The 24411-nt window shown below is 37.6% G+C and overlaps 1 protein-coding gene across 25 annotated transcripts in view; it reads right to left on the bottom strand.

Moving 5' to 3' along the window:
• The window catches only part of THAP12 (THAP domain containing 12), a 100766-nt gene that overhangs the window by 66828 nt on the left and 9527 nt on the right, over positions 1 to 24411 (bottom strand). For 22 of the 25 annotated variants that reach the window (XR_014268150.1, XR_014268151.1, XR_014268152.1 and 19 more), the window contains exons 2-6: positions 20681 to 20801; positions 17191 to 17298; positions 13015 to 13051; positions 9705 to 11499; positions 3559 to 3708 (exon numbers count right to left, since the gene is read on the bottom strand). Coding sequence is in view for 10 of the 25 variants with exons in the window: in XM_082477823.1 (XP_082333949.1) it covers positions 3559 to 3708; positions 9705 to 11499; positions 13015 to 13051; positions 17191 to 17298; positions 20681 to 20801 (2211 nt within the window). In the remaining 15 variants the exon portion in view is untranslated. Of the gene's footprint in view, positions 1 to 1808; positions 1909 to 3554; positions 3709 to 9615; positions 11500 to 13014; positions 13052 to 17190; positions 17299 to 20680; positions 20802 to 24411 lie in introns of those variants that run through there. The other 3 variants (XM_082477820.1, XM_082477821.1, XM_082477822.1) reach the window with 3 other exon arrangements.

The following is a 24411-nucleotide window of genomic DNA, read 5'->3' as shown; positions in this document are numbered from 1 at the left end:
AGCTCACTCTTTCTAATTTCACCTAGAGGCTTTTTTTTCTTTCAGAGCATTTCAGGGACATGATAGAACATATAGCTGACTAAACACTTTCTCTTTAATCATGGGTGATATTAGCATCCTTGCTTTACAGATGAGAAGACTGCGGCCCAGAGAGGAGCAGCAACTTGCCTAGCCTCTCTCTCAAGGGCAGGGAAGAGAAGTGAGTCTCCAGGCTCTTCGTATCAGTACCCAGGCTTGTTCTGGGATAGTTAACCATAACCAGCTGGTTAGCAGTCAGGTTAGCAGAGACTTTCCTTTGGAGAAAGTATTATTCCACGCTGTGGTGAGGTTTGACCATGACTGCACAATAAACGCTGTGGTATCTGTGCTCAGAGTGGAAGTGGTTTGCCTAAGGCCCCACAACTCCCAAGTAGCAGCCCTCAGACAGGGTCTCCTCACACCAAACCTCTGCTCTTTCCCCTGTTCCTTACTACTGGCTTGTCCTACCTTCTCTCACTCCGATGCTTCCAGCTCCTGGGCAGGCCTGCATCCACCCTCACAAGCAGGAAAAGGACAGCAGCTCTTCCAGGCCTCCCTCAGAGAACAAGCACCCACATCCCTGCTCTCATGATGTCACAGGGGTTGTGGTCTGGCCCCTCCAGCATTGCCCACCAATGATCTAACTCTTCTAGAGCTGGATTCGAATCCTGCATCCAGCACAGTGACGAGCACAGGACCCTGCCCAAGCCCCAGACTCCAAACCAGAGAGCAATAGGGCTGCAGGAAGTCCCCGTGATGGTGCATTTTCACAAGTCAGCTGGGGACGACCCTGCCAATCCTACAGGTTGTTATGAAGACTGAAATGACAATGTCTGTGAAGACCCTTTATGCACTTTCAAGTGCTGTGGCAGGGTTGGGGCTGGCTGTGCAGTGTATGCAAGGACACAGGCTCTGGCTTTAGACAGACATGGACTGTGCGACTGCGGGCAAATAATTTCTTTCAAATTCAGTTCTCTCATGGGGATAATATATCAACCTCATCAAAATATGAGTCTTAAATGAGAATATACGCATAAAGCATCTCACACAGTGCCTGGCATACAGGAGGCACTCAATAAATATTAAATTCCTCCCTAAGTATAAGCATCATTACATGAAGCACAGCAGAAATCAATACTTTAATTCTATTATTTAAGCACACTGACAAATCTCATGCTATGGGTAGGGACGCTAACCCCAAATGAGCACTGAGATCACCAATGACTTTAAAGCACCAGCAACCACCCTTGTGTTTAGTCATCTGTCTTCCAGGGGGACTACAAAGCTGGAAAAGGAACTGCAGTCCAGAGGAAAACGCCACTATGTAACGGAGGTAAATTAACAATGTACATCTCCCTCTCCACGCTGTTTCAGGTCTGCTCCCCTTCCCTATAAAAAGGCTGGAGCTGAGACACAAGAAGGTTCTAAAGAGGGCAATGAAAATTATATGGGTTGTGGTTTGAGAAGGGAAGGAAGAGAAGAAAAAAACAAGGCAGAAATTACTTGACATGGAAAGGAAGGGGTAAGACAGGTGATAAATAGGGTATTATATGGCAGGGGAGGGTGGTGAGTCACATGCCAAGGTTGCTATTGTGGCAGGGCCTGGGGGGACCAAAGGGATCACGTCTCAAGACCTGGAACACTTTGGAAGAAAGATTATACAAATCACAGACATTACTAATTATGATTAACAGTGACCAATGTGGGGTTTGCTTTTTTAGTTCAACCATGTTCTCTCATTTTCTAAACATGCTCAGAAACTGCAGGCCAGACTTCACCACACACCTCACCTTTGAAAGGCTCCATTCCTATGGCCAGTTCACACAGACAAGGGGTTGAGGTTCAGCATTTCTTGGAGGATTCCCCTGACCAGAGGGACACGGCCAACTCCTGAGTGGGAATTTCAAGGGTTTTCATGGATTGGCCCCTAACTGCCTTTACATCTTTATCTCCAGTTGCTTTCCCCTTCCCTCAATCTTCCAGCCACTCTGAATTTCCCATTGGTCATAGAACACATCATTTGTCCATTCATTCAACAAATATGGAGCACCAGCTACCTGCCAGGCACTATTAAAGGCAATGGGATACAACCACAGCAAACACTACAAGGTCCCAGCCCTTGTAGAACTTATATACTAGTGCAGGAAGTCAACTTATTTCTAGAAAAGGTAAGCTAGTTTCAAAAGCATCATCAGAGAAAGCTGCTCTGTGGAGATAATGTTTAAGCAAAGATCTGAATGACGTGAAAAATGAGCTAGGAACTAATTGGGCTAACAGCTGTCATGGCACAGCAAGTGTAAAGGTCATGAACAAGCTTCTCTGAATGTGCCTGGTGAGTGGGAGAAACAAAAAAGACCGTAGTAGCTGGGCAGAGTGAACAAGAATCAGACTAGGAGATGTGGCCAGGGGTAGGCATGGACTAGATTGCATAGGGCCTTAGGGTCATGGTCGGAGTTTGGATTCTGGCCTAAGACCACTGGAAGGGTCTGAGAAAAGGAGGTTCATGATAACTCTGCCTGTCACATGGAAAACAGACTTGGAGAAAAAGATAAAGTGAGAGGTGATAGTGGTTTGAACTGAGGTGGTAACAGCAGAGGTGGTGAGAAGTAACTGGGCACAGGTGATGGGGATGCACTTGCAATAGACACTTGAGCTGGGCCTTGAAGAATCAGCAGCCTAACAACTTGCCACCAGGGCCAGTGACTTATCTTTGCAGCCAAAACACTTGGAATAATGCTTGGCATGATGTGTGTTAAATGGAACTGGAAAAGTAGCAACAAATCTTTTGGAAGAAAAATATTTTCATGTAACTGATCTTGAGTTTTCCATTTCAGAATGCTATACAATCCTTCTGAAAATGAGAAAAATAAATACATTGTAGAAAATAAGGAAAAATTTTAATCCCCACCACCTAGAGACAAACATTAGTATTGGGGTGTACTTCCTCCCACCCCAGTCTTTTCACACAGATTTTTTTCAAAAGGTGAGGATTTCCACTCTGAGGAGCAGCCTGCTCTACCAGCAACAGTTGGTCGGGTTGACTGCCACTCCACAGCTGAATGGCCTTTTACAAGTCACTTTCAGATCCATAAAATGAGGATAGTAACACCTACTGCCTCAGGTTACTGTGAGCCTAAATAAAATGATTCATACAAAGTACCTAATATGATGCTTGGAACATAGTAAGTGCTCAGTATATAGTAGCTGCTATTAATAAAAGGCAGTCCAAATCCCACAAGGCACAATTATAAGGAAAGCTTTCAACATCTCATTTTTTAGGAAAAAGGCTTTGAAAACCCACACTCTAACCACATGTACCCTTCCAAAGAAAAATAATCATACCAAGAATAGGCATTTGCCAAATAAGATGTAGCAATACCAAATATTTTTAAAACCAAAAATTTACAGTATGCAAAACAGCAGTGTGCCAAGAACTAACCCCAGACCCTGGCCTGTTTAATAAACCTCTCTCCTATAAAGCTGACATACTTATGGGATTACTGTTTACATTAATAAGTTTGAAGGGTGGGCACTGCTCACCTGCCAAGAAATGATTCTTTCAGGCTTTCCATCTTCAGTTTCGTCTGTGTGGTAGGACAGAGCACAGCACTGTTGGGACACTTCTGTTCTCCCCTGGCCTCTGCCACCACCGAGTGGTGTGATCCTGAGCAAGCTGTCCTGTCTAGTCCTCTGTAAAATGAAGCGTCATCTGTATAACTCTACTGCTCTAAACTCTACCATGCAGATTTTAATTTAATATGTAAAATACTGGTTTAAGGAAGAAGTATCACATCTTAATTGGGTATATTGAAAGCCTTAAATAGCAGGTGATGACTGGAGACATGAGCATGTCTCACACTTTTCTAAGATCTAGCTAGGGCATCACCTCCTCTAGTCACTCAGGGCCCTCCCTTCACACCGTGGGTTTTCCGCCAGCTAGGGTGACCATACGTCCTGGTTTGTTCCAGACAGTCCTGCTTTATCTGTTGTTCTGGCGTAACTAATAATCATACCCTTACACTATCAAAAGTGTCCCGGTTGGGATGATCAGTGATAGGATTCCCCTGCCCTTAGCCCTGCTCCTGGCAGCTCCTGGCTTGTATGTCTGGCTCCGCCATGTGACTGAGCTCACTGAGGGTGTGGGCTCAGTCTTACCTTTGCATCCATGGCATGGGATTCATCTCATTCATCTTTGTATCCATGACCCTAGCCTCATGCCTGAGGCTAAATTTAGATTAAGCACCACAGGCATTCAATACAATATTTGACATAAGAATGAAAAGCAAATATGAGACGAGGAATTAGGTTTGCAATTCTTTACATCACGTTAGAATCATGGTTCCACCTTTCACTAGCTGTGTGGCCTTCTAATTGTTAGGTTTTCACCTGAAGAAAATACGGATAATATTACCTTTTTCATAGGGTGGAAAAGTTTAAATGAGATAATTCAGGTAAAGTGCTTGAGCACAGCGCTGGAATACAGCGAGCACTTTCCCTAGCAGCAGCTGCTACCAGACAATGATGAACACGCCCCCTGCTGCTGCAACTCTGCTCTAAGAAACGTAAACCAACACCTCACAAGCATCCAGTGGGCACTCAATAAGTGTGCACCGAACGAATACTTGGTCTTATGCTCGACCAAGCTGGCAGCAGACCAGATTCTTGGACTACAAAATGCATTAATCAAAATTACAATTCAGTGGGACTTCCCTGGCGGTCCAGTGGTTAAGACTCCGTGCTTTCACTGCAGGGGGCACGGGTTTATTCCCTGGTAGGGGAACTAAGATCCCACATGCCGCCGCCGCCAAAAAAAAAAAAAAAAAAAAATTACAACTTAGAAGTCAAAAGGTTTGACTCTTCTAAGTCCAGTTTAAATAATAAAAGAAAACCGCACCTCATATCCACAAGAACAGAACATACAACACAGCAGCACTATCTGGCCATATCCTAGACATGTTAATTAACAGCATTTAAACTTCATCCTTGTTATAACTATGACCTCTTTTAAAAGTTATTTTTCTACAAGCATGCCAACTTGGATATTTTGGTCCATCTCCTCTCTTTTTGAACTGTCAGCCTCTCAAGTTTTATGTGATTAATGTATATAGAGAAAATTAGAAAAGGCTTCAGATTGAGTCAACAGTAGTTTTCTTTATCCCTCAATTACAATATCCTCTTTGCAGTATATCCTTGTTGAACATTTGGAATGAATTAAGATTTTAAACTTCCAGATGTTTAAACTACTACTGTAAATTCAAACTCATTAAAAAGGGCAGATTTACTACCTCTACTTAATTTTGAAGTCTGTTGTTCACCCTGTCCGAATAATTTATGAAACCAAATACAGTGGCAGGTAGTGTATTCTATTTATATAGTATTCATGGTGAGAAATAAGGGGCATTTTAAAAGGTCTGGAAATTAACTGCCATTTTAGCCAACCTATAGATCACACTTGTTTCTAAGCTAGTAATTGTTTCCTGAAACTGATCTAGTAGAGATTTTTATGCTAATCTGTACTAAAAATTACTTTGCTTTTTCTGGCCACAAAAAGCTGGCTACAGAGGAGCATTTGATTACAGCAAGGAAGACAGCTGCATCCACTCTAGTGAAGTAAATGGACCTGGAGCTACAGCCCTTTGTGGTAGTGTCTTGGCAGCCAAACAAAGGTGGCAGCATTTCTACACCTAGTTTGCAAAGTCTCAGAAGTTTCAGGCTTCAGTTTTTTTGTTTTGCAAGGAACCCACGTTGACTATAATGAGCACATTTTAGAGATGCTGTGCTGAAAGTTGGCAATGGATAAAGCAAGAACATAAAAGAAGCCTATTCCTAAAGCAAATATTTCTCTTACAAACGTTAAGAATGAAGTGGCTTTCATAATCAGTTTTAAGATTTAAGGATTGGATTGAAGTACCTGGCTCTGGCACTTAATAGCTATAATTCTGGGCAATTCATTTACTTCTGTGAGCTTGAACTTCTCAACTGAAAAATGGGGATAATTCTTGCCTGAATTTTTCTTAGAACTTGAATGATACAATCAAGGTAATTTGTAAGCTCTAGAGTATCATATAAATATTAATAAACATTGCAAGTACAATTTTCCTATGTTTTATGAATTAGTCACTTTAAATAGCACTTAAAAAGTGGCTGTCCCTAATATGAAACAAAAACCAGATCCAACGACGTTACTGCAGAGGAACTGGCCACAAGAGGAGGGGGCAGTGGGGGGTCTCTTTCAACTACTATTTACTTCAAGGGGCCATTGTTAAGAATTAAATAAAAATTACATAAAATTATTAATAACGCATTTGTTCTCATCAATTTACAGGTAACAAATCCTATGTTAGGCTTCAGCTTTTTTTCCCCCAAAATGAGAGTGGATATGTCAAAAGCAAAAATTCCTCCAATTAGGGCTTCCCTCGTGGCGCAGTGGTTGAGAGTCTGCCTGCTAATGCAGGGGACACAGGTTCGAGCCCTGGTCTGGGAAGATCCCACATGCTGCGGAGCAGCTAGGCCTGTGAGCCACAACTACTGAGCCTGCGCGTCTGGAGCCTGTGCCCCGCAACAAGAGAGGCCGCAATAGTGAGAGGCCTGCACACTGCGATGAAGAGTGGCCACCGCTTGCCACAACTAGAGAGGGCCCTAGCACGGAAACGAAGACCCAACATATCAATCAATCAATAAATCTTTAAAAAAAAAAATTCCTCCAATTATATATATTAAATCTTGAATGTATTTCCTAGTTATCTTTTGAAAACTGTTTAGGTATGATACAGAAAAATTTTAATAGTTATTTATTTGGCTGTGCCGGGTCTTAGTTACAGCCCGCGGGGTCTTCATTGCCATGTGTGGGATCTTTAGTTTCGGCACGTGGAATCTAATTCCCCGACCAGGGATCAAACCTGGGCCCCCTGCATTGGGAGCGCAGACTCTTAACCACTGGACCACTAGGGAAGTCCCCACAATTTTTTTTTAAATCGCACAAGGATTTTATAGATACCCTAATGTGTTATTTTCTTTTCTTTTAATTTCAATAATCTGATCCACTTAACTATAAGGTATGTGTGTTTGTGTGTGTGTGGTTATAAATAAGTACAATTGTAGTCCTATGGGCCAACCCTAGGCTGTAAACTCTGTAAGAAAGTGCATGTTATTGCCAGCACTTAACCCAGAAGCCTGGCACACAGTAAGCATTCAACTAATACTTGAGGAATAAACAGTCACTACATCAACCTCTTTCTAACTATCTAATCTTGCAAAAATGATAATCAGTTTCATCTATGGGGAGACTACCATTGACTCAATCTATCTTCAAAGACCAGAGTTTGTGAAGATGCTTCTTAACAAATTAGGGTTTTCAAGCTTTCAATAAATTCTCAAATTAACTTTGAGAACATACAGATTATAAAAACAAGTGGTGGGCCCCTTTAAAGCTTAACCAATGCTTGCAGCATGAATGTTTTGGATAAATTAGTATAGTAGACTGAAAACAGACCCTATTTTATAGCTCCGCCCATCAAGACAAGGAGTCTATTATCCTTACCCCTTCTGGGCCAGCCTCGTGACTTGCTTTGACCAAAAGATGTGGTGAAAGTGACGTTCTGTGAGTTCTTGAGCCCAGGCTTTGAAGCTATTGCCTTTGCCTTCTTGGTACTCTGAGACCACCATGCCATAAGCCCAAGATAAAAGACCACATGACAGGCCCAGCTGTCCCATCTAGGCCCCCAGCCAATCTACCAACTGAATGCAGAGTCCAGATGAGACCAGCAAAAGAACCACTCAACTAAACCACAAAACTGTAAACTTTTTTTTTAAGCCACTAAGTTTTGAGACACCAGTAAGTAGTAATAGATAATTGATAATAAATTATCTAACCCTCATAGCACAAGCTTAAGTGTGGTTTTATAGTTGAGGAAATATACCCAGATTATATAATCTGCCAAGGTCACACCACTATTAAGTGTCCTAAGAACTGTATGCAGCTATTAAAAGGCCAGCTCTGTGTCTCCTTTTCTGTCATCCTGCCATCATGAACTGGATCAGTTCTTTCTGTCAAGGACAGAGGCACCTCTTAGAGCTCTGGATATAAGATAAACTCTTATCTTTTTTATAGCCTGCATGGGAAATGTGTCCTGATTTGACACATCTGCCGGTTTTGTCCACACCAGGGAAATGCACTGTTATCAGTAAGACCCAGCACTCCGCAAATATACCCCCATCCTGTTTTCTGAAACTCAAATAACACTAACTTATCCCAACATAAAATAATGCAATGACATCTTTGCAATATTCATTCATTTACATTTTAGCCAGCAACAATTACGCAAACACTAACAATTTATATCAGGGGTCATACAGCATATAAGACTTAAAAAGTTAGATAAATCTTACATTTAATAATTTCACAATTAAAATGGCTTTTTTTATTCCCCCAAGTAGTAAACCATATACCAAAAGAAAAAAAAAAAAAAAAAAGACCTTATCTTCAATTGTGAAGGTGATAAATACTTTTGAAAAGAGAATTTACCACAAGAATCTGTTTTGTCCCCATCAAAAACAATGTACCTGAACTTTAAACAAAATTCACATTTTATTTAGGTTGAAATAAACTATACAAAATTGATTTTCTTCACCAAAAATAACAGTAATATTTTCTGTATTATTCCTAGATAAACCACAAAACACTTATTTTTGTAGGTTTTCTAGGTTTTGCTTGTAAATCAAGATGAGGCAGTAGATATAGTCATGGAAAAAGACAGAAGAAAACAGACTAATCAGTTGTCAGTATCCATGGTCTCTGATCCTGTCTTGACCATGAAACAGAAGTGTTCAACATATACCTGTCAAAAAGCTTATGAAGATGTAGGCTCAATAAAGGAATGTAAACAGCAACAATCAGATGTGGAACAACAATGGCAGGCTCTTCCATTCAAACTTTAACTATAACTTGTTCCTTCAACTGCATTTGATAAAGGCAAAATCTACACTGAAATCCTTGTTTGGCGAGCTCACATGTTTCTCTTACAGCCTGATCATTTTAACGGTCCCTTACAGATTTTTAACAGCATACTTAAAACTCCTACTATTCAAAGGTCAGTCATGAGCTTCACTGTAATGTTTTATAAAATGTATTCCTTCCTCCCATACCTCCTCAAAATTTATTTCTTCAAAGAACTGATAACTAAGTACCTGACAATTGGATCCACAGTGACAAATGTTATATCTAAAATGACTTAATACAATTCAAACTAATACAATTTCAAAGTGCCATTAGCAGAGATCACACAGAGTGTAACATGGTACTTTCAATGCTATCTTCTGGTCTCCAAAGCATGGGACAGTTAGGTCTCCAAAGCATGGGACTTCAAACGGGCCATATAAACAGGCAGATTATCAATGACTAATGTACTCAATGGGAGGCCTACAGGTCAAGATATTCAGTGATTAAGTGGCCTACGTACACCTTACAACTTTTCTGTAAGATATTTTCAAATTTCTTACAGATTTTTTCAAATATCAAATATAAGAGAAAGCCTATTTTAAAAGTCTCTTAGGTATTTTCAATGGTTTCTGAATTATCTGTAGGAAGCTCTGACTTACTTGTATAGAGTTTGATATATGTATCCACCATTAAATCCAAATCGTGTTTTATATCAAAATTTATGTTAAGCAAAGCCAAGTTACTTGACCTTTGGTCTGTCAAAGTGTTCCTCAGGTATGCTTTGAGACGCTTTCGTCCATTTTCATAGCGTTCATTCTCAACCTTCATCACAGGAAGAATACACAGGACCTTCAGCAATGCATAAACATTAGGAAAAAACTTGATGTCTGGCAGATGAAGGGCTTCATAAATAGTGGATGGAAGTTCTATATCTTTCCCTCTGTGTTTCCACTTGATTCTCCAACAATGCAGCTCAGCAGAGAGTGTGTCAGGATTAGGTAAATCACTTCTGTACATGTCAGCATGATGTTCCTCTGATGTATTGAATTTAAGCTGTCCCATGACAGAGGGTACCAGAGATAAGCATTTAAGAGCTTTGAGGTGTTGTTCTGAGAATATATCTTTCAGTTCCTGAATAATGTGTTCCACTGTTGGAACACTTAGAGTTTCTTTATAGTAACTCTCAGAGGTTAGCTGAGATTCCAGGTTACTGTGCTGAGCTCTGCGAAATTTCCCTGGGAGTTTCATCTGAATATCAAGTTTGGCTGCCAAATTTGTGGCTTCCTCAAACCAAAATTCATGATAAACTTCAATATTTTCCATCACTTCATTTAGTGAATGCAGCACTGCAGTCAAACTACTGGCTGCAAAGAAGACATCAGAAGTTTGCCCCTGAAGATTTTTCCCAAAGGCTCTTGTAAAAGATAGAACATTTTTAAGAACAACAATGGTAACGATGAAGTCAAAATCTGTTACTGCACTACAGAGTACAAATGCTCGGCCAGCTATACAGTTATTCCATCTAACATTTGTGTCACTATTTATACCATCTAAACATAAAACAAGTGCTTGTAGGAGGTCCACTAAGATTTCAAAAGCATCATGCCTGCCTGTCCACTGAGAATGGCAAATTTCCTTCAGTTCTTTGCCCCTTTCGTCATTGTTCTGAAATAGGACAGAAATTACATTGTCAAGCTCTAAAAGCAGTTGTGGTGATCGATGGAAAAAAGAACAAACTTCCTCAATTGTTCCTAACGCGACAGATACTCCAATAACAGGCACTGATTTTGCCAACCACATATTTAAGGCACAGGAAGAGCAGAGTGTGTAGATCGCTTGGGGATATTTCTCTAAAAGTCTAGAAGCAACAACTTTCATTTTGGAAGAAAATCCACTGGACACAATGTAAGCCTGGCCACGACAGTACTCCATGTTTAATCCCCACTTCTCAGTTATCGTAGTGTGAAATTTCACAGCCAAAATTTCTGCATCAGCTTCATAAGGCAGGAAGCCCACAAATTCCTCTCTCAGGTTGTGAGCTTCGTCAACAAACCTCACCAACACAGGCAGGTGCTCTTCCCCTGCTATGTCCACCACATCGTCAGTGACGATGGAAAAGAAGTGAGAGTCTCTCACTTCCCTGAGGGTTTCTTCCCGAATGCAGCTCTCACAGATCTCTAGCATCTGTTTCTGCTGTGTTTTTGAACAGAACAATGTGTTAACTGCTGTTGTCTCAAAGCGCTTTCTCAGAACCTCTTCACCAGAATTGATCCGGCACTCCAGCAGTGCTTGAAAGTTATCAGGAGTAAACAGACCTTCTGGGATTTCATCAGCTTCATGTCCATCCAGAGGTATGTTCTGTTTTCCCATAAGAATCAAAATTTCAAATAAAGATTTTAAGTATTCTTTATTTTCCTTCTCTTCAAGGGTTAAAGGTAAAATGTCTCCATCCTGCTCTTCACCCCCTTCTTCTGCACTGGGGTTCTGAGCATTGCTGTTGTTTATTTCCTTATGTTTTGGTTCCTGTTCAGAAGTTTCATCAACTGGAAAACAATGAATTAATTTTATAAACAGGCTCATAAGGAATCATACTAACAAAAAAATTACATTTTTGATTGGTTACATATTTAAAATCCACAAATTCATTCATTCAACACTCATGGGGTACCTACTGGACCACAGACTAGGATACACAGGTTAAAATAAGATACACTCTAGTGGAGGAGACAAACACTGTGAATGGATATATTTTAATCCTGTATGTCAATGCTATCATGAGAGGAACAATTTCTTATAAACTTAATAAGGCACATCACATATACAGAGTAATAAAAGATAGTCCATGTCCTCACAAAACGGAAGGGGAAGAGAACTAATATTTACTGAGGCACTGCGTTGGCATTTTATACGTAGCTCACTGCTCCCTGTACAGGCACGTGATATCAACCCCATTTGACAAATGAGGACAGTAAATAATTGCCCAAGGTCACAGACGGAGGTGAAATTTAAATCCAAGCTTCTCTAGCTCCAAGGTACATGCTGACATTGTTTCTATCAAACCATTAATCTATACTTTTATATGGGAGATGAGACAATACAATATAAAGCATATTCGTGCAATTTTTAGGGCTATATTAGAATATTAGAAATCTTAGCCTAATCTCTTCATATTTGGATGGGAAAACTGCAGCCCTGAGGTTAATAAGGGTCCTGACCATAGTCATACACACAACCCTGAAAGTCCTGGCCCCTGTGGTCCCTTTAGGTTCATTTTTTAACCATCATGGGTTATTAGACGCTCCAACAACAAAATGAGTGTGTAGTTCCCCCAATCTGGCACCCTGTTTCAAGGCACTGCACAGACTATCTTTCCCTCCTTTCTTTGCCTGAGTCCATGTCTCATCATCTATAAAGGGGGAAAATAATAGTACTTTCCTCAGGGCTACTATGAGAATTACATGAATTAATATAAGTAAAGCACTTATAATAATGACTTGGCACACAGTAAGCACTCAATAAAAAAGTTATGTTAATAATAATAGCAGTAGTAGGAGGAGATAGGAAAGGAAGAGTAATAGTAATAACTGACAGGAACAGAAAAACCTTCCAGTCCTCATTCTTTAGTGACACAGCTCAGGCATCAGTACCTGGAGAACAGCTATTGTGACTCCTACTCTCTGTAAGCCCAAGTGTCTCAACAGCATTTATTCCTTAAATATTTACCAAGAACTTAGTATGCACCACACATTGGGTGGACAGAGATTCTGCTCCTTTCTTTCCCTACACTAGGACACTCTGCCTGTGTGCCTGCCATCCTGACCACACTGGGAGCACCTAGTGGAGAGAGAGAAGGCCAAGTGCATGCCATAGTGGCACTCAATAAAGACAAACTAAGACTTTATCTCACAGACAATTCCAGACCACAGGACAATGCCTACCACACTCTTACATCATTCTCACAGTAGGTTTTTGGACATAAAACATATTTATTTGTCCTTACCAGGTCTAGGCCTCTTAAAAAGGCATTCAGAAGTTGAGTCATTAACACTATCACTTACTTTTTTTCTGTTTCAGTGTCCTGATTTCATCTTCACTCTAAATGACAAGAAAAAAAGAAAAAAATATCTTTGAGAAAACTGAACTCTAGTATTATCATCACAGACTCACAAGTAAAAAGCATATTATGAGTCAAATTTAATTCTTTCTTTCTTTCTTTTTTTTTTTTGGCATGCAGGATCTTAGTTCCCTAACCAGGGATCAAACCCGTGCCCCCTGCAGTGGAAGCGCAGGGTCTTAACCACTGGACCACCAGGGAAGTCCCAAATTTAGTTCTTTCAAGAGCATGAATTCTTCATAAAGAAAACATTCTTCAAACAGACAGATGACAGGAAAACTGGAACAATAATTTGTTAATGACTCCAAGTTTATAATAAAATACTAGAGGGTAAAGAATACATCATTTAACTTACTTTTATACCTATATCATCATAATTTAGGGTTATAAGTATGTATTGGCTAATATTGATAAAAGGCATGAAAGTATATGATGGCATTTGAGGTCAAATCCAAGGGGCCATAAACCATGCCCCCCGCCCAATCTAACCCCAGGGATTGCCATGTAAAAGGGAGTTGCTGGATCCCCGAACCTAACACAAAAGCTATGAGAAATCTCTGGGAAGCAGAAAGTGACAGTGCCAATATGGAAGAGAAATGGATACATACAGCATAGAGAGCCAAGTGGCATATACAGGGTTAGACTGAGGAAGAACTTTTCAATTATGTCCTTTTCTCTCCCTCTAACCCACTAGAATTCTTAGATCATAACCCATCCCATTACTATTGTGGGGCATGAAAGCAGCAGTACCAGTGACAGCTGGAGACGTCACGGTGCCTGCTGGTTAGCACGGGACATGATATTGATAACAAGAATGTCAGCAGGTTAGCCAATCTGGAACATTCCCTCCTTATCCTATGGGCTGTGGAGTTACAAGGATGGCATATCTGGAAGAGTGTGCCTGCTGTAAGATATCTGAGGTTCCTTGAGGAGCAGAGCAGGGAAATGGTAGCTACAGGATGGGAGGTGGTTGAGCTCTTCACCCCTGGTTCATATGACTAAGAAAAAAGCTGAGGTGGAAGACTGTTGTTGTGTAGTATCAGCATTCAACTATAAGAAGTCCCAAAAAAAAAACAAATAAATAGAGGAGAAGAAATGCATGAAGAAATAAAAACTGAAGACTTCTCAGAACTTTAAGATGCACGTCTGGATAAGAAAAAAACCTCCCATCTAGATACAGTTTAGCGAAATTTGAAATATCAAATGTAAAGAAAAATGCTGAAGGCTGTGAAGGAGAAAAACGCAATCACCTAAAAAGGAACAAGAATCAGGCTGGCATCAGACTTCAATACCAATAATGGATGCAAAAAAACTAGAAAGAATATCACATAGACTATACATACCCTCTATGCATCAGTGAACAACATTTGGGGGAAAAAGTTTTAAAAAATAAACCCATGTCTAGAAACTAAGAACAAAAATAATCTTATACTAAAGAAATAGGGGAAATTACAAAGCACAGATGAACAATAAAAGCGCTACATGTCTAAAATTGTAGGCTACAGCTAAAATATACTTAGACATTTATAGCTTTGAATACACATAAATGAGTTTAAACATTCAAGAAGTTAAAAAAGAGCCAAAAAGTAAATCCTTCAAATCAAGAAGAAACCAATAAAACAGCTCACAAGTAAGGCAATCAGTGGTAAAACTCACTACTGTTTCTTCGAAAAGACTACTAAAGTAATTTTAGGAGCAGAGAAAGGCAAGCGTCCTAAAATCCTAGATGAATTTCATAAACTTTTGGAAACATATAGAACACAAGAAGAAAGAGAAACTAATAAACAGAAATGGTAATCAAAATATTCCCTCATTCACCCAAAGCTCTCTGATGGTTTTACCAAGTTCAACCTAACTTTCAAGAGCAGACAATAGCTACCTTATACAAGTTTTTCTGGAAAAATTAGGAGAGGAAAAAAAGAAAAGCTATCTAACTTATTTTATGAGGCTAAGAGAACCTTGATATCATAACTGGATAAAAGGAATACATGAAAAGAAATTACAGGCCAACACTTATAAATGCAAAACTGTAGATAAAATACTGACCAACTGAATCGAACAGTGTATGAAAATGAAGGGAGATATACTGCAATCAATTAGGGTTCATCACAGGAATGCAAAGATGGTTCAACAACAGAAAATCCAACAATGTTATTCACAGCATTAAAGAACGAAAAAAAATGAGAACTCAACAGATGCAATGAAAGTATTGATAAGTTCAACAAGTTATGATAAAAACTGTGAATGTGAGGACTAGAAGGAAATGAAGGGAATTTCTTTAACCTGATAAAAATTATCTAACAATACCAACAAAAATATCATACTTAATGGAACAAGGCAAGTGTACCAGCCGTGACATTACTGGGACTACTGAATACAGTACTAGAGATAATCTTGACTAAACAATAAGACAGGCTACAGAAAAAATTAAAATTGGAAGAACTGAAAGAAGAGGCAAATTTGTCCTTATTTGTAGATGATACAGTCAACTACATAGAAAACTCAGGAGACTATTAGAATTAATAAAAAGGGATCTTCAAAATTGGTGGAAACGATCTCTCAACCAGAAGTACATTATCTATATCAACAAAAACCATAAGGTATTTAGGAAGTAATTAATCTAAGGTAATTGGGAGATTGGGATTGACATATATACACTAATATGTATAAAATAGATAACTAATAAGAACCTGCTGTATAAAAAATAAATTAAATTAAATTAAAAAAAATTAATCTAAGGAAGGATGTACACGTTCTCTTCTAAAGAACTGCAACAAAAACCCTGAAATTTTTTCAAATTTTTTACTTTTTGCACTCCTGAAAGTGTTTTAATAGTCTTTTCAAAGAACCAGTAGTTTTGTCAATGATTGCTACTACTTGATAGCTATTCTATTGGGCTTTTTTTTCTGTTTATGGATAGGACTAATTAACATTGGAAAAATATTAATTCAAAGTACTTACAATGAAAATCTCAACAGAATTTCTAGAACATGACAAAGGATTCTCAAATTCACATGGACAAATAAAGGTCTACAAATAGCTAAGACAATTTTGAAAAAGAAGAATTAAGAAATCACCCTTTTTGAAAATAAGATATAATATAAAGCGATGGTAATTTTAAAAAGTGTGGTATAGCTGTAAACAAACAAATCTTCCAATGGAACATAACAGAGTTCCCAGAAACAGCCTTGCATATATGTAAACTTGGTATACGACAGAGGTGGCATCTTACACCAGACAGATTAACAGACCATGTTGGGAAAACTTGATCTCTATAAAGAGAAAAATAAAATTAGATCTCTACTGGACACCACACATACAAATTTAAATGGATCACAGATCTAAATATGAAAGGTAAACAGAGAAGAAAATGAGGAAAATTGGACAGTTGTTATCCTAAAAAAGCACATAGTCAGTGGACTGAAATGACATATTAAGTGCACTAGCATGGATACAAAAGGGAGGGGAGGAAAGGAAATGGTAATAATGGAAGAAGGAAAGAAAATAAACAAACAACGGGCTTCCTGGTGGCAATGATGACAGAAAGCAATGGTCTGAGGAGTCTGAGTAATTTAATTCTGTTCATTTGAGGTCAACAAAAAACAGGTAGGTTTCAAGGATATCAAAGGTTTATAAAAACATGCACAAAGATGCCACATACAGAGATTTAAAAGCTTTTTGTAAACCCTGTCAGTACTTAATAGTGATAGAATCCTTATTTCTAGTAAAACTACCCATGTCTTAACTTTCACTTATCCCTTTGTGCTGAATTCTGGAAATATACCTCAGCCCCACTTTCTTTACTACAAAAGAAAAGGTGGTTTTTTTTTTTTTCTTCTTCCCTGGAAGAGAATGAGTTAGGAGCCTGTAATTAACAGCATACTTTGGCTCAAGTCAACGAGTATCAACTGGCTAAAGTTGAAGAAGATTTTCCAATGTAAATACTAAAACAAACTAATCATCTTATGTCCACACTACTTCAACAATAACCATAGCATTAATTTCCCATAATGCTACCTCTGAAGTAGAAAGTAACTTGGTTCAATTTTTACATGAATGCATCTATATTTGATTTCATAATATTATAGAGGATAGGAAATCTGGAAGCACACTGACATACCAATTCTTTTATTCGTTTTCTGTGTCTACTGTGTGGATTATTCAAATGGCTGGTAAGATCAAATATTGTTGGTATTGCATTATCTCGAAGAACTGTCCTATAAGGGCTCTGAAAAAGAAAAATGTGTTAATTCAGAGACGGTCCTTAAGAATGTATCACACATAAATAAGATTCTAGTGTTAATGATTTCCCCAGTACTCCTTCAACTCCAATTCTAAAGTGTAGAGACTTGTAGAATGGATGATGTCAGTCCAGATCAGCTTATTATTTCTAACTCTTTTTGCATTTGCCCTTCTGGCAATCTTACTACTATAAATGAAGGAACTGAATTGATGGTAGGCATAAAAAATAAAATGTATTTGCATTTAACATATATTTTTCTAATTCAATCTCCCAGCTACTTTTCTGTTCTTCCATGAGCCCACAAAACACAGCAGGCACAAAAGTTTCTCAAATAATCTATCCGCCTGTATGTTTTATAATAATTCTTCCTTCCTTTACCTGCTGTTCACTCCACTTTTGCTACTATTACTGAGAAGCATCAAGGCACCATGAAATAATATTGGACTAGGACCCAGGAGACCTAGGGGCTAGTCCAAATTCTACCAGTGACTCACTCTCAGACCCTGACTAAATCCTTTCCCTTTCTGGACTCAGTTTCCTCTTCTGAATAAAACTCAGGTACTGAATTAGATCAGTATTTCCCCAAATGAAGTTATTCACATACTAATGATCATAATGCTTGCCATTTCAGTTACACAACCATCTATACTTTTTCATAATCCACTCACTTTTTTAGTTAACATTATCTTAAGCAATAAAAACTATACAATAATGATTTGATGAGCTAGTTATATTTTTAACACATATTACAAAACTTCTAAAATAAAAATTGGTTCATGTGCCACCTGAAATCACTCATATACCACAAGTGATATACATAATCACACTTTTGCAAACACTGAACTAGGTATTTCTAAATTCCCTTCTAATTCTAACGTTCTTATCATTGAAGGATGACCATTCTCCATCTTAATTCCTCTTAGCCTAATCCAACCTGGCTAGAAGCTGGATGCATACTTAGATGGTGACAGTCTTCCACAGCCAGACCAGAGGAGGTCAGGTAGGGACAAGAAGTTTATTGAGAGGTAGAGTAACAGATGAATAACTGCTACTACATTTCCCTAGCTAGTCCAAAGAAACAGTGCCTTTAATTTCTTCCCAAATTTGCACTGATAAAAACAAAATACACTTCAGTTTAAAAAGCTTTTGTGGGAGCAGTGATTGTTTCAAAGATGACTAATAAAGCGTATTCAAAGTATATGCCAAACAAAAATAACAATTCCTATGTTTTTGCACCCAAGGAAAGAAGGTTAGGAAAATATGATGGAAAAATATATAATTAAAGGGAACACACTATCTTAGGTTTCATCTGAAGAGTTGTTAAACACATTTGGGAAGTATTTCTATTTACAGTCAATATTTTCTAGTTCAATCCCCAAGCCTCATAGAAAACACAAAGAAGATAATCTATTTCTTAAGGATGTTCAGTTTCTAGTGTTGGGCCAAATATCCTGAGTCTACTACAGAGTTTGAATCAGGGATTGATTTTGGACACAATCAGTGAAGGGAACAAAAACTATACTATACCCTAAGTGTCTCATCTTTCCTACTTAGCAAACATCTCAAAAAGCAAAGATATCCACATACACAGTAAATTCTTGATATTTTACCAATTAAATAAAGAGAGGAGGGATAAAACATTGTAAAGACTTTAAAAATTCAAATAAAATTAATTTGCTACCAAGGAAAGATATTATAGACCAGAAAACAATATATGAATAAAAAACATGCAATTTTTTACATCTATTTATAAGTACACATGCCAATAAGGGTTATATTCAATTCATGTGCATGATAATTTTTATTCAGTATCAAGATTTAATCTTTAACTGCTGAATTAAGGTTTAAGCATAAAGTAATGATCTTACTCTAGCATCAAAGATAGTATCTGGCTTTTGTTGAACTAGCCACAAATGTTTACTGATGAGATCTTAAATGTCAAACTAATGAAGTCAAAACTCTTAAAACATCTGGGTATAAGTATTAGATAATCCAGATTTAACAGCAATATCTTCTACATGTGTAGAAAGAAAATGTCTCACATTTGCATTAATTGATCCAAGATTAAAGAATTATGTGGAAATTTAAAAAGCGAAAATAGTTGTTCTATGCTCTGACTATAAACAAAAACATGAGTGAACTATATTTTATATTTCTCACATTAGTCTTATTGGAATTAACTAATTAAGAGACCATATTTATTAATAAAATAAAAATGTAAAAATGCATACGGCTTGCGTATTTAAAATACTTTGGGATATTTTTACTTAACGTCAAGAACATAAAGTTTGCCTTTTAAACATATGAAATCTCTTATTTTGATCATTATTACCCTCTTAACAAAGCAAGGCAAAAATATCCCTCAAATATTTGTGATTAAACTGTTGAACCGGAATTGGCTCACCTCCCAATGACTTCACAAGTATCTGCTTCAATTAATTTTGAGAAATAAAATAACCCAATCATTCTTTAGTTTTCTGATGCCTCTGCAAAATGTATCTGAAAAAAATATCAAAATAAATTGCTGCATAACAATATATAGTGTACCTTCAAATCAAGTTTATGTCTATCCCAATAACTGAGATGATACATGTTTTAATACCTAAACAAGAATATATTATTTGTTTAACAAAACTGTCTTCCTAACTAGTTTTTAAGTGTTTCAAGTCTGCTTCATTTCAATCAAATCTGTCCTATTTGTGCCTTTTATGAATCATAGCAATAACAGAATCACAGAGGGTTAAAAGTCTTAGACCTCAGGAATTATCTAATTTCTTCATTAGAAATTGGGGCTCAGAGAGGGGAAGTGACTTGGCTAAAATCACAGTTAACAGTAGCAAGGCTGAGAGAGTCAGGTTTTGATATGAAATTGCAAATTACTGACGGAAATGTTTTCTCACATTAATTGCATGATTTGCTTCCTGTTGTATCCAGCAAATAAAAATTAGGGTTGGTTCTAACAGTACATACAAAACTTTGAAAACAAAGAGCTCTATTCCTTGATGAAGATTTCACTCATAAAAAAGCTCTAGAGAAGCTGATCCAAATAAAAATGCCAACTTTACTTTAAATATACACATTTATAATCATCTAAAATTTTCTGAAGGCTACAAAAGAAGTTTAAAAGTGGCTACCTCTGGTGAGTAGGAATGGGGCATCAGAAACAGAAGGGTTAAAAAAAAAACAGGTTTTTAAGAACAAAATAGATACTATTAAGCTCCAAATTTGTCTTCATCTTAAAAAATAAAAAAGTGGCAGGGTGTAAGGATACTCTCCAACATTAATATATAAAGATTTACATTCCAACCAAATAGTGAGTAAGTGAGAGAATACAAAACAAAAAAAAACAAGCCCTCTGGTTACTTACAGTTCTACAGATCATAGAAGTCTCAAAGTGTTTGGCACACAATCGATAATGTTTATTTAGTTGATCAGGTGTTTTATCTTCTAAGTCTGCTCTCCTACAATTCTCCACCCACTTCTGGCATCTATAAAAGTAAAACCAAAATACAATAATGGAATATGAGCTCAACACTTAAATTTCAGCATTCAGTTTTAAGGTAAATATCTATTATGGACAATGGATTCCTGCTCCCCTATAACCAAAGAACATAACATAATTTGGAGAAGCTGATTAATAACAAAATGAGAGCTGGAAGAAACCTTAGAAATCATTTAGTACATTCAATTAGAGACAAGGTTAAGAAGTAACTCACTCAGAGTCATGTACAAAATCAGCAGCAAAACTAGAACTTAAACCTGAATCTTTCAACTCCCAGGACATCCTAGCATCAGAGAAGACTCAATCATCAGCAGTACAAGCAAAAAACTGCACAACCATGAGGCCAATGGCTTAACATTCCCCTCAGGATTTCAACTTAAACAAGCATATGAAAAGACACTGTCATTGTAGAAAATTATTAAGTATTTGTTCCATAAATAACTAGAGTTGATTATGGAAGCATGATGGCTGTATTCATTTGCTTTATTATAAACATGATTGTATACAATGATGTACAAACTAGATTGCAAGCTCCATGAATGCAGGGATTGTGTCTACACAATCTAGTACACAGACAATGTTAAAGATAGTGAATGAGACAAAGTCCATGTCCTCTTGATGCTTAAATATCTGCAAAAAAAATCATCATCATCATCTTCTTCTTCTTCTTCATCATCATGCTTATTCTTCATCATCATCATCATCATCATCATCATCACCATCACAATGCTTATTAAGCACTTATTAAGAGCCAGACACTATTCTAAATTGTTTCCAAAGGGGAAAGAAATGTTCTATGTACCTAAAAGGGCAAAAATAAGCTCTACTGGTAGAAATTTCAGGAAAACAAAATTGAATATAAGTTGATTAAAAAAAACAAAAACAAAGGGAGTACTATTATTATTATTCCCCTTGTGCAGATGAAGAAACAAAGGCACAGAAATGTTAAGTAATTTGTTAAAGGTTACAACTAGATCTTTCCTTCATTCTTCAAGCTTCTAAGAATAAAAGTCCGCCATCAATATACAGTGCCACAAACTTGAAAACATATTTATTTTATAATTACATCATAGTATATTTTCTTATGTCTTAACATTACAAATTCACCCCTAAACACACACAACACTCTGATACTTAATTCGCTCCACTCTCAATATGTAAAATCATGGTGAAATGTTGATTACCTAACCTAAACTAAAACCACACCTAAATTGTTCAGCATCTCATTTGACTAAGAAGTAATACTATACACAGTAATGATGCCTAAGATGTCCATATTTTAATCATAGTTTTACACAGCTGTACAATATGATTATAAATATTTCATGTTTCAACATCTAAATTATTTGGTATAAAAACTCTCACCATAAAATAATTTGTCATATTGCTAGAGTTAAGTTTGTTTTTTAATTCTTAAATCTCTGAAGACCTTCCACACAGAACACTACTGTCTGTATTATTTCTGAACTAAGTTGAAATAGCTTTCTGGTAAAAAGAACACTCAGATTCAATCAAGAAAGGCTGAGCATCACTTTGTTATAAAGCAGAAACTAACACACCATTGTAAAGCAATTATACTCCAATAAAGATATTTAAAAAAAAAGAGAAAGGTTGAGCAGAGAGGCCAATTAACTACACCTACATGTTCCATATCAAATACCTAGAAATAAACCTAGTGAAAGATGTGTAAGACCTCTAACAGAAAAAAATTTTTAAATAGCTTAAATAAATGGAGGGATATACAAGTTCATGGATTGGTACACTGAATCCTGAAGATCCTGGACTTCCCTGGTGGCGCAGTGGTTAAGAATCCACCTGCCAATGCAGGGGACACGGGTTCGATCCCTGGTCCAGGAAGATCCCACATGTCGCGGAGCAACTAAGCCTGTGCACCACAACTACTGAGCCTGCGCTCTAGAGCCTGCGTGCCGCAACTACTGAGCCCTCATGCTGCAACTACTGAAGCCCACACACCTACAGCCCGTGTTCCACAAGAGAAGTCACCAACGAGAAGCCGGCGCACTGCAACGAAGAGTAGCCCCCACTTGCCGCAACTACAGAAAGCCCGCATGCAGCAATGAAGACCCAAAGCAGCCAAAAAAAAAAAAAAAAAAAGGTATCAATTCTCCTCAAAAGGATTTACTGATTTAATACGATCACAACAAGTTCTTTTGTGCATGTCTCTGTGTGTGTGTGAGAGTCAAAGAGAGAGAGACAGAGAGAGAGAGAGAGAAATGACAAAGATCATTCTAAAACTTTACACAGAAATTCAAAGGACCAAGCATAGTCAAGACAATCTTGGGGGAAAAAAAGTTGAAAGACTTATACTACCAGACAGTAAGACTTATTATAAAGGTTATTAAGACAGTGTGGTATTGGCACAAGGATAAAACAATGGAACAAAATCGAGAGCTGTGGATGCTTAAGACAAAGGTAACATTGCACAGCAGTGAAGTCAAATTTTTTCAAGAGTGCTGAATGCGATATCCATATGAAAAAAAATGAATCTTGACCTGTATTTTTACACCATTTACAAAAAAATTAATTCCAAGTGAATTGTAGATCTAAATATGAAAGAAAGGTAAAACAAAGTTTCTAAAAGATAACACAGTAGACCATCTTCATCACCTTGGCACAAAGATCTCTTAAAAAGGCAACAGAAAACGTAAACTCTAGAGGAAAAGATGAATACGTTAGGCTACTTTAGAGTTAACTTTTCTTCATTAAAAGAAGTCACTTAAGAGTGAAACGGCAACCCACAAAATGGAATAAGGTATCTGCAATACATAGATCCAACAACGAACTCATATCCAAAATATATATGAAAAACTCCTACAAATAAATCAAGCAACCCAATATAAAAATGGGCAAGAGACTTGAACAGGCAATTAACAATAAAAGCTGGCCAATACACATGAAAAAAATGCTCATTAAAAAAAACAATAATAATAGGACTTCCCTGGTGGAGTGGTGGTTAAGAATCCGCCTGCCAATGCAGGAGACACGGGTTCAAGCCCTGGTCAGGGAAGATCCCACATGCTGCGGAGCAACCAAGTCCATGCGCCACAACTACTGAGCCTGCGCTCTAGAGCCTGCGAGCCACAACTACTGAACCCACGTGCCACAACTACTGAACCCACCTGCCACAACTACTGAAGCCCGCGTGCCTAGAGCCCATGCTCCGCAACAAGAGAAGCCACCGCAATGAGAAGCCCCTGCTCGCCGCAACTAAAGAAAGCCCGCATGCAGCAATGAAGACCCAACACAGCCAAAAATAAAATATAAATAAATTTTTAAAAAATAATAAACAATTTTTTAAAAAGCTCAATCTCATTAGTCATGAGGAAAATACTAATTAAAACTGTAAATATTACTACATACTCATATGAATGACTATGATATAAAAGAAATAATACCAAATGTTGATGAGAAGGTAAAACAACTTGGCCGATCAAGGGTGGAAAGGATAAACTGTGGTATACTATTATATATAGACTACTATGGCAATGGAAATGAATGAACTAGCTAGATCTCACAAACATAATGTTGAGCACAATAAGCCAGGAGTACATACTATGTGATTCCTTTCATATTAA

This window comes from Balaenoptera physalus, assembly GCF_965194825.1.
Source record: "Balaenoptera physalus genome assembly, chromosome: 10".
In the NCBI taxonomy this organism is placed as follows: domain Eukaryota; kingdom Metazoa; phylum Chordata; class Mammalia; order Artiodactyla; family Balaenopteridae; genus Balaenoptera; species Balaenoptera physalus.
The sequence above is the reverse complement of the archived record's forward strand: the minus strand, read 5'-3'. Positions and strand labels throughout refer to the sequence as shown.